Source organism: Lichenostomus cassidix, chromosome 1 (assembly GCF_008360975.1).
Source record: "Lichenostomus cassidix isolate B80296 chromosome 1, HeHo_3.0, whole genome shotgun sequence".
In the NCBI taxonomy this organism is placed as follows: Eukaryota; Metazoa; Chordata; class Aves; order Passeriformes; family Meliphagidae; genus Lichenostomus; species Lichenostomus cassidix.
The window spans coordinates 67,624,451-67,642,355 of NC_139479.1; the positions used below are offsets into that span (position 1 = coordinate 67,624,451).

A 17,905-nucleotide genomic window follows, 5' to 3' on the forward strand; every position below is an offset into this window, starting at 1 on the left:
TCATGGGGTTTTCATTCAACCTCAGCTGAATTCTCACTTGGATCAGAAGCAGTAAAACATTTATGGAAACAAACAAATCTGCACCTCATCATCTTCAGTTTTCTATTTCAGAAGAAAAGGCAGCCAGGGACATGCAGCACCAACAGATTTATTTTCATACCTAGTTTAATCTTAAGTGCTACTTGTTTGCTCTTGGAGCTTCTATATATACCTGCACCCACACTAAATCCCACGCAGCTGCAGACCAAGGACTCCCAACTTCAGTTTGTGGAGGGGGTGGCAGTGGTGACCAGAGGTCCTTGCTTCTGTCTAGGTGTATCTGCACAGCAGGTGTGCCCCTGCACCCTCCCTCCTCTGCTATTAACCTTATTAAAAACCTTTTCACTAGGACCTCCTCATCTTCTAGCAGGGTCTCTTCCTCCTGTTGCCTTGTGCATTCTGAATCACCAACCCTGGGCACGCTGCTGTATGCACCCCTGGGTCTGTGTTGTGTCCCAAGACAGTAGTGAAGGAGCTTCCATGTCACAGCTGCAGGTCACTGCAACCCATTCATGGATAAATCAAAATCTCATTTTGATCAGGGTTTTTTTTTGTTTGTTTGTTTTAATTAGGGAATTCACAAATGGGCAAACATTTCACCAGCAGCACACCAGCCCTTAACATTCAAAATCCATTCATTTTCTATTGTAACATTACCAATTACAGTATTATAAACAAAGAAGAACCTCAAGTCTTCACAAAAACTTGTATTTCAAGAATGAAACCATTCACTGCCTGAAGTACCACTTTGGTAACAATGTGCCCAATGGCAGCAGATATAAGTTGAATTCAGGGCCACTGATAGTTTTTCAAACACTTTTAAAAACTAGTTCAAACAATCCAAGACCATTAAAATCTGTAGCCATGCCTTGTAATAATATTATGTTCAACTGCATCTACTGGAAAAGTAAGACTGAGCACTTAATGTTTTGAACTTGGGATCTAAAACAATGAAAAAATGCACACCACCTCTAAAAATGCCTGATAGACTTGCTGATAAAGTCCTTTTTATTTCTGATTACAGCTAATCTAACTTGGCATATAATACCCTCAGATTTGTGTCTATGCATTTTAAAAAGACTCCCAGCTAACAAAATGAAAGCTATAGAAATGCAGAAACACCAAGGTGTGAATCCCTCTGCTTACTCACTGCAGTCTTGCCACATTTTTCCATTACTTTCTTCCTACTGACCTTGCCTCTCCTTGGCATCTCACATACGGACGGGGGTGCACTGCTTGAGTCATGAAAAACTCCAAGTGACAACAGTAATAAGCATTAACTTACAGTTAAATTAATTCTGAGAAACCTTTCTTTTATGAAATGGTTTTGCAGCTATGAATAACTAAAAGGTACATCTGGTATTCTTTCTTAGTGATGCAAACTCTGGACCGAATCTTACTAATTCTACTTAAAAAAACAACTTGGTGCAGAAGAGTATTCTGCCAAATTATATCCGCAGTTGCCCAGGATGAAAACTCAGTATGTGCTGTAACTTTAAATAGGAAAATTTCTACCATATATCCATCTTTTCTTGGATCCAATGGGTGTATACATCAGTATGAGCCTGTAGAACAGTAATTCTGTATGGAGTGGAATGCCAGCCTAACAGAATGCCAGCTGCAAGTTTACAATGTTACAAATTATCTTCATATCAGAGGATGCAAAATTCTCTAATTGCAGAAGGTACTTTTTTTTTTTTTAATATTGGACAAAATAACTTCAGGAATTGAGTGATCCTGTAAAATAAACCACTACTACATAAATAGTATTTCTTACACTATGACATCATCAAGATTACAGAATTATTTCTCAAACTCATTAGAGTATGGATGTTTTTCATATTAAAAGCAGCAAAAATTAAGACTCACAGGAGCTTTTAATTTAAAATCATCATCATATCTGACAGCTAAAATAACTGCTTCTCAGAAAAATAAAATTCATTAAACCCTGATTTGCTTGTTACAATAAAATGTTAAGGAAAAAATACCTCAAATGTAAATTGTTCAAGTACAGCCAGTGTGCAATTAAACTAGTTATAAAATATAATTTAGTAGTGCTTTGTTTCAAAATATACATAATACTGAGAAAATACTTAAACCGAAGAAACCGAGTATTTACCAAGTTTCAAACAGAGTTTCATCAAAATGAGGTAAATCTATGTCACCTGCCATTGAACTTGGTGCTGAAATGGAGAACAGGTCTTCAAGGATATCATCACTTGTAGGACTTTCAAAAGAAAGTTTTTTCACACTGTTTTTGCTTATTGCATCAAGCTCCAAATTAGCATCCTTTACAGGACTGTAATAATTGTGGTCCTCACTTGTCACTCCTGCCTGTGGCACACTGGAATTCTCATCAGACACAGTTGTTGCCACGCTGCTGTCCACCATTTCCATGTACATACACTCCTCTTCACTCTTTGGAGCCTCCAAGGAAGCGACAGTTGAAGCAGGGGACAGTAACTCTGCCAGTATTTCATCGGTGTTATTATGGCCAGTGCACCCTGGCACAGAGTTTGTATTAAATTCAGATTCATTACGTGTGACATCAATCTGATACTGCAGCTCCCTTAAAAAGCTCTGCAATAATTTACTGTCATTTTGAGATTCAGTCTGCAATGGAGTGCTTACATCTCCACTCACAGGCTTTTCCTGTTTCGTCAGTTCCACTGCTAATCTATCCAGTGAAGCTAATTTCTTCTTTTTAGCATTAAGTTTTTTTAACAATTTTAGGCGAAGCTTTTTTGTTTTGTCACTATCTGACTCCTCTGCCTTCCCGGAGTTATAGCCAGTTGAAGGTAACTGAGTCACTTTACCCGACACCCCCAACGTACTTCCTGACTTATTCCAAGTTGGACCTACAATAGTTGTATGATTTGCTGTTGGAAGACAACTGCTTTGAGAAAAGCCTTTGAAATTTGATAAAGGATGATTATTATTACTCTGAGGAGCCAGTAACTTTGGGGTCTCAGTTTTTTTCTTTGTACCTCTGCTTTGAAATCCATCAAAGTTACTTGCACCCTTAATTGGCAGCCGTATTTCACTTATTTTTTGCATTGAGGGAGTTTTGCAACTTCTCTCATTCTTGAGAGCTGAGGCACTTGAAGGCATAAAAGAAGTATTCTTGCCCGATAATTTCTTTACCCAGTTTCCTACAAATCCTCCTTTTTGGTCTTTGTGTGAAGGCTGAACTGAATTATTGGCAGCAGAAGAACTGCCAACTTGAGAAGTAACTACAGTTTTGCTTGCATCTTTCAAGTCAGGTGATTTTTGTATAGTATTTTCTACTCCTAACAACTTGTTGTTTAGCAGTAGTTCTGAATTTAATCCATATTCTCTTTTAGCTAAATTAGTTCTGTCATTTGTCTGAGAAGGTGATGAGGCAGATGAATCAGGGTCATGTTTTTTGGGCACACCAGGAGAAATATTTACTGGGTTCAGCTCTTCTAGAGGTAAGCAAATACTGGAATTTTCATAAAACATGGATTTATTGTTCATAGCTAGACTAGTTCCAGCAAACTCTTCTGCATATGGAGTGCTAAGTGAAAAAGCAGGTTCCTGCTGTTGTGGTGTGCCCCTTTCATCAATGAGGTTATTTCCCACCATCCGCCCATTCACCAGTGATTTATCATCTGAGTCAACTAGAACTTCTTCAAGCACCAGTGTTACAAGATCACCATCTGCCAGATTTTCTAAACCATGAGGAACAATACTTTCATCCTCAGCTACTTGCTGCTGTTTCTTCTCTGGAGTTCTCACAGAATCCTCTTTGTGGTGTTCTGCAGGTGTTTTGCCTACAGTGTTATCAGAACCACAGAGCAACACCACGGAATTTGACTGTACACTATTAAGAGGAAAATCTTCAGTATTTTTACTCTGGAACTGGGAACTCAGTTCTTCTGGCACATGGGATGCTTTCTTTTCCCAGATAACAATATGAATCTCTGAAGGAGGAACTTCAAATCTTTTACGTCTCTTGCAATACGGCCCCTTTAAATCATCACACTCAAGCCAAGTTCCTGAAAAACAGCAACCAGTGCAGAGACTCAGAGACTTTTAAAATTGAAGTCACTATCCTCACACTTGTCAAGTATTTTCATTAACCCATTCCCCTGACAAGCAGAAAATAGAGGGTTTTTTTTCCAGAGAGAACTGGGAGACTTCCACTGTAAAAAGATCAAACACAACCAGAACTTGCAGCAATATTATTACAGGTCAGAGCAGGTCAACCATAAAACAAAGCTAAGGGGTTTTTTGGCTGAAACATCTTGTCTGAAAATACTCTCACAGGTCTGAGGTAACCACCTCTCAAATTAAGTTTCTCTGTAGACCTTTTCATTGCCTGTGTGGGAAGCACAGAGGGTAAAAAGAAACTGTTCATTTTAATACTATTGTCTAATCCCCTGCAAACTGTTCATAGATCATGAAAGAATATTTTACAGCTTTAAGAATTTAAAAATAGATATATATGATGTATAGGAGGTTCTTAACTACTCATTTCCCAGCTGCTTCCTCTTCCCATTTCTTTTTAATCTCTAGCAGTATGACTTAGACAATTAATGTTGTCACAACACTTTGTAAGACTGCACTCCATGCTCTACACAGGGGCATGAATATCAAAATATCACCTTTTCACCTTATCTGATTACGGATCTTTCATCAGTGGTACAACCATCTTACCATTAGTAATGTTTCTAACATGGATTTGTGCCTCCCACCCCTGAGGTGCCATAAAGTTCAGAAATAAAAAATAACTTCATTAATTGCTCATAGTACCATAGGTTACCTCTCTTCCAGCCAACAATGGATAAATCACTGGTTTAAAAATAAACAATATTATTTGTTCAACAGTTAGGGTCAGACTGCATTTCTTAACTTTTACTAAGTTATGAAGGGAAAAAACTTTATAGCCAAATTGCTTTTTCCAGTAAATGCACTGTAGGACAGCACACTGCTGAACAAATCAGTTAAACCAAACCCTTCACTGTGAGAAAGAAGTTACCCCAGTTATTCGCAACATTTTAATATGAAGTTTAGAATGCAGACAAAATAAATCTTTGTTATTATATATCAATGGTTAAGACTACTGCAGTAACCCATAATACAGATTTTCATGCAGACTCATGACATCTTATGGTAGATAAGAACCATAAACTCTATCTTATCTCTCTCTTTTATGAGGAAAGGCTGAGAGACTTGGGCCTGTTCAGCCTTGAGAAAAGACAACTGAGAGGAGACCTCGTCAATGCCTGTCAGTATCTGAAGGGAGGTGTCAGAGGATGGAGCCAGGCTGTGCTCGGTGGTGCTGAGCACTAGGACAAGAGGCAATGGGCAGAAACTGATGCACAGGAAGTTCCACCTGAACATGAGGAAGAACTTAATTATGCAGTGACCATACACGGGAACAGGTTGCCCAGAGAGGGTGTGGAATTTCCCTCACCAGAGATATTTAAGAACCATCTGGACACAATCCTGTGCCTTGTGCTCTAGGATGGCCTTGCTTGAGCAGGGAAGTTGGACGAGATGACCCCATGTGGTCCCTTCCAACCTGATCCATTCTGTGATTCTTACCATCAGGATTCAAAGACCAGCTTATGAAGTGCTTCTTATCTGTTTGATACTGAATAACAGATGTTATTTGGTAGGTGTCTTCCTCCAACTGAAATGAATATTTCTCCGGGTTGTTATGTGGCAAGCCTTCCACAAAATGTAACATTAATATTGAGGGTACTCTGACAAAGAAACAATAAAGAACTAGTTTATTACAATAAAACAGTAGCAAAAGATTCTAATTAAAAAGTAAGGCATCTGTAAGAGTATGTGGTTCTGCCCTTACTATTCTACTTCCTCACAGGACTCTTCAGATTGCACAGCAAGTGCAAAGGGAAAAAAATATCACAACTAAATATTCCATTTCATTATAGATGAAGGAGAAAAAAAACAGCATCAAGTAAGGGATTCGGGGAGTGGGAAAAGTTGGAAAAAAACACTCCTGTGCCATTAACACAGTAGCAAGGGACATTATCCCCAAGTCAAATAAGTAAACAAATGATCAAACAACAGTTTTATCCACAGCAGGTGCTGTGGAAAGGCTGTCACTGGGCATCAGTTATCTGTATTTACTACCTGATAGTTAAGTATTTATGACCTAGCTCAAATACATGTGCTGGGCAGCATGTTAAACACTGCTCTGTTTCATGTTTAATAAACACAATTTGCCATTTCAGCTTTTAAGAATGATCTAAAATCTTTAAAAGTGACTATGTGTCAGAGTTTAAGGTTTAGAATCTCTGCAAAGCCACGGTAATAGCTAGTTTCAAAAGTCATACGTTCAATAAATGAAGTCTCAGAACTTTATGTATTTTATTTTCAAATTCACATATTCAAACTTACTTTTCCAAAATCATCTGTCGTCTTTGAGATGTATTACCACAGTTATTACATGGTCCAATATGAATAGCATTACGTGGATGCCAATCAGGGATTATATTTGTAAATGTTGTTAGTGTTTTCTTCACTCTGGACACACACACACACAAAAAGAGTAAGCTGAATTGGTGATCAGAAAACAATAAATACATATACTTTAGCAGGAGAAAAGAAGTTATAAAAACATTATGGCAAACCTAAATTCTATTTGTGTACATGCTATTTGTGTGGAATTCACTGTGACAGCATCACATCCAAGTCAGCCCTGAATTCAGTTCTGCCCAACAGCATCAGTCAAAATTGTTTTCAGCAGCCCTGTGGCCTTCAGTTTCACATTATTTGATTATTTGCTTTTTCTCCTTTTTCAAGTTATCTCTGTTTCCTTTCCAACATAAGACACAGCTTGTACCAGGATCTGCATAATTTACTAGCTAATATAGAATCTCAAGAAGAGAAGAAAGCAGCAACAAATTACCTGAGAATACATGTTATACAAGGTCTTGTTTTTAAAAACCCATGCATTCATCGCGGAGATTACACAGAGGTTACATTATAGGAAAATACAATGTACGGGATATTAAAGAGAAGTAACATAGTTTACTCATTCAACAGCCATAGAAAGGACTTCCTCTATATTCAGCCTAAACTAATTTTTTCAAATTTTAAAAAAGCCCAGTATGCAACAAAGGCTCTTGAAGCCATCCTATTAACTAGGGCTACGTATTAACTTTCAAGAGTAACATAGAGCATTAATCTCATTTCACTTGGGGATCTAGAATTTTATTATACAAACCTAAGATAGTGAAGAGAAACAGATGTTTTTCAAATTAAATGAGCTGTCTTCTAAAGGTGTATCTCCTAGCTGACTCTAAAAGGAACTTAAATTACTAGCTTGTACCTGCAGCTACACAGAACTAAATCAATTTTCAAGAAATTACTTCCCTGTAATACTAATTTAAAATAGATAAACTATATTAGAGGATCTCTTGTTCTTTATAATCCAGATGCATATTACAGCTATTCTTCAATAGCAAAAGTGTATTAGGCACATATTCTTTCAAACTAAAACAATTTGTATACACTCAGCAAAATATCAGAGTGAACATGGCCAGAGACACACAGTGTTACCTCTTGCTTCTTTCTTAATTAATTGCTAGCAAGGTTTCCTAAGACATAGAATAGCAGTAAACTATTTGCAAATGAAAAAGCAGACCATGTAAAACTTCACCAACAAGCTTAAACTGTCTAAAACCTGGAAATCAGAAGAAAACCAACTATTACATACAGATTTTAAAATGTAAGGCAGAACAGTTATATAGAAGCTACTTAAATAAAAATCTCACCGGTCCTGGTATTTGTGGCCACAACATACACATTCAAACTTCCATGAAAATGAATGCAAGAATAGTTTCTCAGCTTGCTGATCCAGTTGTAAGAGTAGCTGAAGTGCAAAAACTGCATTCTCCGTATTACCTTCAAAAATGGGGCAGAAAGAAATGGTCACTGAATATTTGAAATCACCTTTCAGTACCTCAAAAAGGAAGAAGATAAGCTTATTACTATGATTTAAATTTCAGTTATTATTTCACGGCTCTATTTCTGATTCTCACAGCAAAGGGATTGATCCATGTTATTAGGTTGTTATCAATGACAATTTCATGACTACAGCATAATTACAAAGATTATCTGCTCTCTAAAGTCAAAATGGGCAAAGGATAAAGCAGCTGATCATACTGTAAAGTATGTTTACATCACCAATAGAAACATATGTATTTTCAAACTTTCTTTTATGCATAGATACACACATACTTTCATGTATGACATAAAAGGCTTTTCATCTAGGGTTTCCTGAAAGTAATTACTGAGATGCTGCACTAATTACTTACCCAATTCACACCTAAGCTGAGGCTGAAGTTGTGTAAACATTACGTTTCTGATTTCATTGAGATGAGATTCTGCTTTTGGAAGAACATCTAAAGGAAAGAATACATACGACTTCATGTATTTATGTGTATTTATGCCCCCATGTCTTTTCTCTCACACTTGTACCCCTAACATGCATTCCCTCTTTGCAAATGAATGCCTTTCACATTGACCCATACTTGCCTAAGACTTGTTGGCAGAACAGCCAGTTCTTGGTATTAATTGATTTGAAAATTAGAGAACAATTTACACAAGTTACTCACATTTTACTGCAGTCTTCTGAGCAAAAACTACTTGTTCTGACTTAAATTATGACTAAGAGCAGTGCACCAAAAGCTACATAGTAACAATTTTTAAGGACAGTGTGACCACACATTAGAAATCCTGAATATTCAGAGATTAAAAGAAAACTTTAAAATCTACAAAGATCAAGACTGAAAATTTGCTTACATGCTTTCTAATGTTATACAATTAAAATAATAAAACATTTAAATGCACTGTTTCAGATTAAATACCAATTTCCTAAGTGAGCCTTTAAAATAGTAAAAATAATTTTAAATTGAAAAACATTTTTTACTTTACATATCTTAGTATTTTCATTCTACAAGTTACGTTGTTTCAACACAAGCACACTCTTTAAGCACAAGCATGAACATAATTTCTACTACACAATCATGATCATAACCTGCAGAAGTTAAAGGAAATATATAGAATAGCTATTGAAACTGTCTATTACATATAAACTCTGTGTGTAGAAAAAAAAAGTTTCTTGCAGCTATATAGCTTTTGATTTTTTAAAAACAGCTGTATGCAAAAGACACTGTAAAACTGCACAGAAGAGCAGAATAAATTCTACACCTATTCTCCACAGCAATACTCTTCATCCAATCCCCTCTCCACTGCTACCCAAATAAACTAATTTGCTTTGCAGCAATTGAAATTGAAAGGTTTAAGTTCTCTCAAACAACACTGTATACCACCACTTACCCTGTTACTGCACACCAGAGCCCCTTTGCAAACACAGCCCAGCAAAGACAAACATCTCAGACAGGTTCTAGGATGGCAGAGGGCTTCCCAGTAACAACTGAACACCTAAACTCAAGCAGCCTGACTTTCTGGCAAGCACAGTAAATGAACTAGTTCAGAGTATTTTGGGTTTTTCCCCCCCGCTTTGTAATGTATTAAACCACTTTTGATACACATTATTTTTCCCATTAAAGATATGATATTCTTCAAGTTACCTGTTCTGTGACTGTGGTTTATATATTCAAACACACATAGTCCAACAGAATATCTATTGAAATTCATAAGAGGTACTGGCTAGCCAGAGAACTTTATTACTTCTGTAACAGATGATGTCTTAGAAGTTTAGACTTATGACACCAGTGGTCCAGTTCAAGAGAACTTAAAAACCATGACCTTAACTTAAGAACCTTAAACAGAATCCACAGAACAGAAAATGATCAAAGGGCACACCAGTATAGTGACACATCCTCCCGAGGACAGCTGTGCTGCCTCAAAGGCTCCCCCAGCTGCCCATCACAGCCCTGAGCTGGGAGGTCACAGGCCTCAAACCTGTTAAGCTGAGCTGACCTGTTAACCCCCTGTTAAGGGTTACTGAGCACTCACTAGCCCTTTCCAGACCGTATGATCCAGGTTAACGTGTTTGACTACTTCTGACTGAAGCAGGTTAGGAAGCACTGTCATCTACAGCAGAGCTTGCAAATCTCAGGGGAAGCATTCCTTCAGTGAGCACAGCTGGAGCCACAAAAGAACTTATGCTCCCAGCTTTACTATTTTTAGAGTGACAAGGCAACTGTCCATTTACACAAGGTTATAAACCACAACAGAAATTATTGTGAAGATCAAGATTAGAACAGTATCCTAATATGTTAACCAACAGAAGGGAAGGAAACAAAGTAAGGATGAATTACATAAATAATTCATAATACCTTTATGTTGGATATGACCAAAAAGATTTAAGAGATGCTTGGTATTTTATGCCTTCAAAGAGTGCATGTTTACCAGAATTCTGCTAGATAAAGCACGCTACTCTGCAAATTCAATTCAGGCTGTAACCCATTCTTTTGTGATCTTGAAATAGAACGGAGGCATATATAAGTGTGCTATACTAAATTACACATATTTTTAGCAGATCGGTCTGCCTATGAGAAAACAGCAGCTAAATTTACTCACCTTTTACTTTACTCCTTTTACAGGTATTCAGGAGAAGAGATGCTTGGTTATATTTTTTTAAGAGTTTCTGGACTAAACATTTTCCATCATTATATTCTTCTGCTAGAGCAAATTTTAATGTTTCTAAGTGTACCAGTGCTGACAAAATACAATCTAACCAACAAAGATTATGTTTGTTTCTCCACTGAAGACACAAATCTCTGTTATTAGAGGAGCCTTTATCCTCTTTGAGTGAAATCTCAGATGCTGTTGATAAAAGTTCAGAATTTGCCAAGAGTTGTGTTTTAGGACTAGAAGTCTTTGGTGGACTTTCTTGGTTGTTTTTCTTGGTGGTTGTTTCAAAATCCACCTTCTGCATGCAGGACCCCACACTGTTTCCAGAGTTTTGCTGGTCATTTTGTAATACATCAGGTAGGTTTGCCTTGGGAATACACAAACTATTCTGGTAGCATTTCACAACGGAGTTTGTATTAAGAGTGCCCTTAACATTTAGCACATTGTTAGTTCTTGCTTTTTTGGGATCTGATTCAACAGCAGAAAAGTCACTGGTATCACCCAATTTCCTTTTCTTGTGAGTAGGTGGAACTTGATGACTTTCTGAACCAGCAGAAGTAATAATGCTGTTTAATGGTTTATAACCAAGTGGGTAGATACACTAAGGGAGAGAAAGAAGGTTACAGTGAAATCTGCAAAGCAATTTCAGGTGAACAAGTGCTAAAGAAAGTACAAAACATACTTTTAAAATTGAATGTTGAATCATAGAATCATAAAATGGCTTGGTTTGGAAAGGACTTTACAGACCATCCAGTTCCAAACCCCCTGCCAAGGGCAGGGACACCTTCCACTAGACCAGGTTGCTTAGAGCCCCATCCAACCCAGCCTTAGGAACTTCTGTAAAGTGATGTTTTAATTAAATCACTACATATATTCAACATATGTATGACAGGAAGGGTATTGTACCCCACCACTGTCTTATAACCAACTGTGAATAACACTACTTTTCCAGTAAATTGTTTCAACCTCTGCAAACAACCTAATTTTGCTACGGAGAGTCATCTTGTCCTATTTTGCTAAATCCATTCCTTTAGGGTACAGATTTGATCATCTCATGCCTGAGACTACTGGTGCCCAGACTGGCAGGGTATCTTTCAGGCTAGCTCAATGACCAGGTGGTAACCAGAATATAGACAAATCCCTATTACCAATCTCCAGATGTATACTATGATTAGTTAAAAGCAGGAAAGAATGGGAAAAGCAACTTGGAGACCCATACCTAGTCTAGTTTCTACTAATTTAAGGGTACCAGTCTGTTTGGGATTGCTATACCCTCCCCACATAACACAGAGTAGTGAAGGGAAAGGCAGTAAAATCACAACTCAAATATTAAGAAGCACAGAAATCCAGCTAAGGTTAAAAAGGAAAAAAAAATAAAGAAAAACATTGTAATTGCAATTATAAACCTATTTGCGTTACCCAAACTTAAAGAAAGCAAAATGGGGGACTCACATCTGTTAGAGTTGTACACTAGTTACATGGATCATGAAACATTTACCTTCTATTCTGACTTGTACAAAAATTTATTTAGCACCACTTGCAGTCCCTTGTTACATAAAAAATCCTCTCCTTTACTTCATTTTAATTTACTCCTTTTAATCCTTTAGGGTTGCTACCTATGCCTAAACACTGCATATACAAAGGTTAGTTATATTTTTCCCTATATGCAAGCAAATATCCTATAGCATACAGACTCAAAGGGGTCCTATTTCAACAGTCTGCTTACCACCAACAAAATCATGAACTTAGTGAGGTGTAACTGCTGAAGGTAAAGGCCTCTGCATGATCAATAAAACTCTATTAGTGTAATACCTGAGGATTTTCACAAAGAAAAATGGACTCTTCAAAATTAAGGCGGTAAGTCCGTAAACCTTGGATCTGACCCTTCTCTTTGCAGACTGGACAATACTCATGTGCAGTTGTTTCCACAGGATTAGGGTTCTAAAATAAAAACAAACCAAGAAAGATAAAGCAGCATTAATTTATGTACTTCATACATATCAAGATACAAAATCAATGTGAAAATTCTAGATATAATACAATACAAAAAAGCAAACTACATTGGTTTCTTTTTTATTATTTTAATATATTTGTATGGTAGCATGTTTTAAATAAATTTATATTTAAATTTAAATATTCAAATTAGGTGTCTTTAACAACACAATTATGCACATTGTATTCTACTTGAACTAAACCACAGGACCCTTATTGCCAGGGAACACAAGCTCAGATCTTTGAAAGACAAATGACCCTTCATAGGAATGCAAACAGTTGTAAAAATAGTGCCAGTAAAAAAAAATAATAGGCACATATTTACTTAGAATAATCTTTCGCCATTGTTATAGATTTCCGTGGAAAATAATGTTGAGGTTTTTTTTTTTTTTGTAAAATTAAGACCAATTAAAAATCTCTCAAAACAGAGAAAAATATGAACTTTGCACAAATGTAAAACAAGTTTCAACTGACTTTTCCCAAATACCCCACCATGTGGAGTGTCGATTTCCCTATACCAGTCCCTTCTCCAATCACTTGCAAACCATTTGTAGTCTTCTGGGTATCCATCATTCTGAGCCACTGGCTAATTTATGTCACTTGTAACAATGTCATGACCACTAAGGATTTTTCAAAGACTCCTGAAAAATAAGAAGTGAATAAAACAATTAAAGAAAAATTAGAATGAAGTTTGGGGGGAAAAAAAGTACCAACAACAATGCATCTTGCATAATTTGTGGAAATTAATTCAGAAGAGTATTTCCTAAACTGAAAACACTTTTTTTTTGTTCTAGTACACACTGTGAACTCAAAACTATAAATTAAGAACTACAGGGACCCAATTCTGCTCCTTTTGACTTCCAATGAAACTAACTAGAATAAATATGTATCTCTTCAAGAGCCATGAGGTAGTTAAGGTAAGTTGAATTGCAAAGTGATTGATGTAGTATCTTTCCTTCAGCCACAACTGTTCCCTTTTCTTTAGTTCATTGAAAAGCATTCTCTCCCACACCATGATGTCCTTTCAACCCTTTCATACAGTACAGGTACAATGCCTTACCAAAAAAAAAAAAATCTCCAGGTATTGAGACTAGTGTAAATACTAGTTCAACCTAAATCTATTTATAATACTTGGCAAGGAAAGACCCTACAGAACTACATGGAATGCTAAAAACCAACAAAGCATGAATTTAAAAAGCACAGTAGAAAAACACAACCACCCATCTCAAATCAGACCCCAATGGCAAGTTAAGAGGGGGTCAAAGTGAGATTATGTCCTTCACACTTCCAATGTGTCCAGCAGCACTTTTCACATTTACCAGGCTGCAGCATGTAGAGACAGTATTCCCTGACTTACGAAACTAATGGTTGTAATAGAAGGCAAGAACATAAAAATATCAATCCATGTGCCTTAGAGCATGTTTAGTTTTCGAAGTAATGTTGAAGGGTGCACAAGAAACAGCATGGTCCTGAAACAGCATGTAAGGTGAAAATTAATTAATTAGCTCAAGGTATACAAGCTTGTTGGCATATGAAGGAAAGACAAGCACCCTAACTTTTCACACAGTGGCAACAGCACTATCACACTGCAACTCAACTCTATTATCATATATTTAGTCTAGCCAGGAAGTTGACTTTTGGATACAATTACAGGTTGTACAGATACCAACCAATATCACAGGTTATATCAGATATCATACTAAAACACAAAGCTTTACTCTTCAAGGGACTTTTACTCAATTCCTTGGCCTGAAGCAGTCTCAGCTTTCCAGAATAAATAAAAAACAGATCCCATGACAAAAACTTGTAAGAAATTTCTCGCCATAAAAATTCAACACACACTCCAAAGGTTAGTAACACTAACAACCTGCAGGTTATTCCTTTTTAAGAATGCCTTAGTTTTATAAAACATATTTATTTCTTTGCAAGGCCCTGTTTACTCTGTCAGCTGTCTCAAAAGGAAAGCAAGTTGGTTTTTTTTTCTGGTTATGTTCACTTTCTGTTACTTCTGCTGGTCTTTTTAAAGCTTAAATACTGAGATGTAAAAGATGTTCTGAGATGTACAACACCTCCCCCAGCTATAATCACCCAGCCAATAGAATCACAGTACTGGAGTAAAGACTTTTATTGCTCTTATGAATATAACAACATTTTTTTTAAATTAATTATCCTTTTAGTTCAAAGACAAGCACAACAAGCAAATAAAATGACTCTGCCAGTACTCTTCAGAGTTTCTAACATTACAGGAAGCTATTGGTGATCTTTGCACAATGTACCAAAATTGGGCATCAGATCAACACTGCCAAGAAAAACAGCCAAGTCAATGCAGCATACCTGCTGCATCGGGTACTGCAACAACTCATTGTAGTCATGTGCAAGAACTGCATTACAGATGGGAAAGTACACAGGAATGCACTTTCAAACTTACTGGGTTGTATTTGAAACAATTAATGCTACTTTCCTTCTCCAAGTCTGAATATTGAAAAATGTAATGCAAAATATAGTAAGCATGTGGCATAGTTATAATTATCTGTAGCTATGCTTCCTTGAGTAGATGAGTTGATCTATCAGCTCACTGCTGCACAATAGGGGCTTCTCTTTTCTCTTTTATTTTCCTCCCCTGCAACCTTCCCTGACAGCTCCCTGACCCTCATCAGACTTTCCATGAGCTAAATGAACTCACAAAATGTAAAAGCACATGTTTTTCTGTTATTCCAGAGAGTTAAACTGGCCTATGAAAATTCCAATGACCTAGGAAGGCAGAAGACAGAAAATAAGGAAAATATGAAGGACTGGAGAGATACGGGTTTGAAATCAAACTCTTAAATGGCAAAGGAATTGGCTGGATGGCCACATCCAAAGAGCTGGAGCTCAATGCTCAAAGCACAAACCAGTAATGAGTGGTGTCCCTCAGGGGCCCATATTGGGACCAATAGTACTTATTATCTTTAGCAATGAGACACACTGTGGGATCAGGTGGCCCTCAGTGAGTTTGTGGATGACATGAAGCCGAGTGGTGCAGCTGATAGACCGGAGGGAGGAGAAGATATTCAGAGGGATTTGGACAGGGAGGCCTGTGCCAATCACATGAAGTTCAACAAAGCCAAGTGCAAGGTGCTGCACCTGACTTGGGGCAACCCCCAGTATCAACACAGGCTGGACTGAGAGCAGGCCTGCAAAAGACTTGAGGATACTGGTGGATGAAAAGCTGGCCATGACCCAGCAACATGTAATTACAGCCCAGAAAGCCAACTATATCCTGGGCTGCATCAAGAGCAGTGTGGCTGGCATGGCAAGGGAGGGGATTTTTCCCCTCCACTCTGGTCTGGTGAGAACCTGCCTGAAGTGCTGGGAACTGAGTGATGATGTGGACCCACTGGAGTGAGTCCAGAGCTGGGCCTCTGACAAAGGTATCAGAGGGCAGGAGCACCTCTCCTATGGAGAAAGGCTGAGAGAATTGGGATTGTTCAGCCTGGAGAAGAGAAGGCTCTGGGGACACCTTACTGCAGCCTTTCAGTACTTAAAAAAGGCTTACAAGAAAGAGATAGAGACCTTCTACCGGGATCTGTAGTGATAGTACAAGGTGCAGTGGTTTTAAATTTAAAGAGGGCAGGTTTAGATAGCATGAAAGGAAGAAATTCTTTACAATCAGGATGGTGAGACACATGGGAAAGGTTGCTCAAGGAAGCTGTGGATGTCTCATCATTGGAAATGTTCAAGGTCAGGTTGGACAGAGCTTAGAGGAACCTGGTCTAGTGGAAGGTATCCCTGCCCACAGCGGGGGGGTTGGAACTAAAATATCTTTAAAGGTCCATTCCAGCCCAAACCATGGCTGGGACCTGGGCCTTTTGTGAATAGCTGTACCTTGTGAAACGGTACTTTATGAATTAAAATCAGTTACAAACTGCAAAAAAGCAACACTGATTACACTACAGTGAAGAGAACATCTCTTTGTTTAAAGGCTAAAAAGGACACTTTAAAATGACCTTTTGCAAATCACTTTACAAGTCTTGTTTCCTTCATCAAGGAGATATTGAAAAGATTAAAAGAAACAAAAGTGATGAAAAAAAAGTGTCGTTGGTTAGCTTTCCATTCTTTACACAAGAAATGAGAGTATTAAGGTTTTTTTCTTTATCTGAGGTCATAAAAACAAATACCCAAATCACAGTCCCTTCCTCAAAAGCTGAGTTTTGGCCACAAAATGTATTTCATTACATGCAGCAGTAACATCATTCCTGTGAGACAGCAACCCTCTCTACAGCACAGGCTGTAAGTACTGGGCAGAAATGTCCATGGTGTGGGAACAAACACAAAATCCTTTCCTGAAAATAGCCTAGCATAGACTAAACAAATAAAGATAAAAATGATGACATTGCTGGACAAACCAGCGTGCAACATCACTACTACACTGTTCTAAAAGTTTCTTCTAAAGTCAGACTTTTTTGAGACCTCCACACATCAAATGCTTTCATGGGTGTATGACAAGGGATGGGGACTACGTGTTGCGGACAAATCATTCCGTTTCTCTGAAACAAAAATGCGAATTAGTGTGGGAAAAACACAGCCTAAACTAGGTCAGTTTATTATCGCCGCAGCTAAGAGATGCAAGATTTCAGGAAGGCAGGCGATCTGTGTCCCAAGGCAGTATAAATGAGAGGCACAGGGGTGGGGATGCTACCAAAGCAGGGCTGGGCCGGCCCAGGGCTGCTGCCCTCCCTCCCAGATAAACCTATGGTTAAACTGCCTCCTGAGTTGTTTTTCCACATCCAGAGCGATCCACACGCTACGCTAAGACTGCAGAAGAAAGAAGCGTTCACGGAGTTAATGCTCACCGCGAGAGAGCCGCGCCAGGGCCGGATGTGTGCGAACACCCACACACACACACAGACACACACACACACACACGCGGTACCTGCCCGGAGCGCCCCTGCCCGGCGACGCGCCAAGGGCCCGCACCCTGCACCGCGCTGCTACTGACATGAAATACTCAGTCGGCATTTCGGAACCCCGAGACCGCCCCGCTCTCCGCCCGGCCGCACCGAAGGGTCCGGGACGGGCCGGGCCCGCCGCTCCCGGCGCCAGCCGCCCCCCGGCCCGCCGGGCTCAGCGGCCGCGCTCTCACCTGCAGCGGCCCCGCTCTCACCTGCGGCCGCCGCTCCCGGCTCCCGGCGCTGCCCCGCACTCCGCCGCGCGTGGCCTCCGCCGCTGCGCAGCTTCCGGCGCGCTCCCGCCGGCATGCGGGCCCGCTCCGCTCCGCCCCGCCCCGCCCAGC

At 38.8% G+C, this 17,905-nt stretch overlaps 1 protein-coding gene across 2 annotated transcripts; it reads right to left on the reverse strand.

Annotated features, from left to right (window-relative positions):
* Positions 1-583: 583 nt before the first annotated feature.
* On the reverse strand, positions 584-17,905 carry USPL1 (ubiquitin specific peptidase like 1). 2 transcript variants are annotated; one of them, XM_085062022.1, is made up of 9 exons: positions 17,756-17,905; positions 13,108-13,274; positions 12,454-12,582; positions 10,588-11,242; positions 8,355-8,441; positions 7,812-7,941; positions 6,433-6,558; positions 5,611-5,771; positions 584-4,058 (listed from the first exon to the last, which is right to left on the reverse strand). In XM_085062022.1, the coding sequence occupies exons 2-9, from the start codon at positions 13,204-13,206 to the stop codon at positions 2,155-2,157; spliced, it is 3,291 nt and encodes a 1,096-aa protein (XP_084918148.1). In that variant the 5' UTR covers positions 13,207-13,274; positions 17,756-17,905; the 3' UTR covers positions 584-2,154. The 2 variants fall into 2 exon arrangements, with proteins under 2 accessions (XP_084918148.1, XP_084918157.1); XM_085062031.1 differs by lacking the exon at positions 17,756-17,905 and having other exon boundaries at positions 13,179-17,731.

Bases quoted from the DNA above. Each gene is read 5' to 3' on its own strand.
- USPL1 (XM_085062022.1), bottom strand. From the start codon at position 13,206: ATGATGGATACCCAGAAGACTACAAATGGTTTGCAAGTGATTGGAGAA. The intron at 8,442-10,587 runs GTGAGTAAATTT...TCTTTCCTTTAG, and splicing joins TAAAAGGAGTAAAGTAAAAG to ATGTTCTTCCAAAAGCAGAA. The intron at 4,059-5,610 runs GTAAGAATCACA...GCTGTTTTTCAG, and splicing joins CTGGTCTTTGAATCCTGATG to GAACTTGGCTTGAGTGTGAT.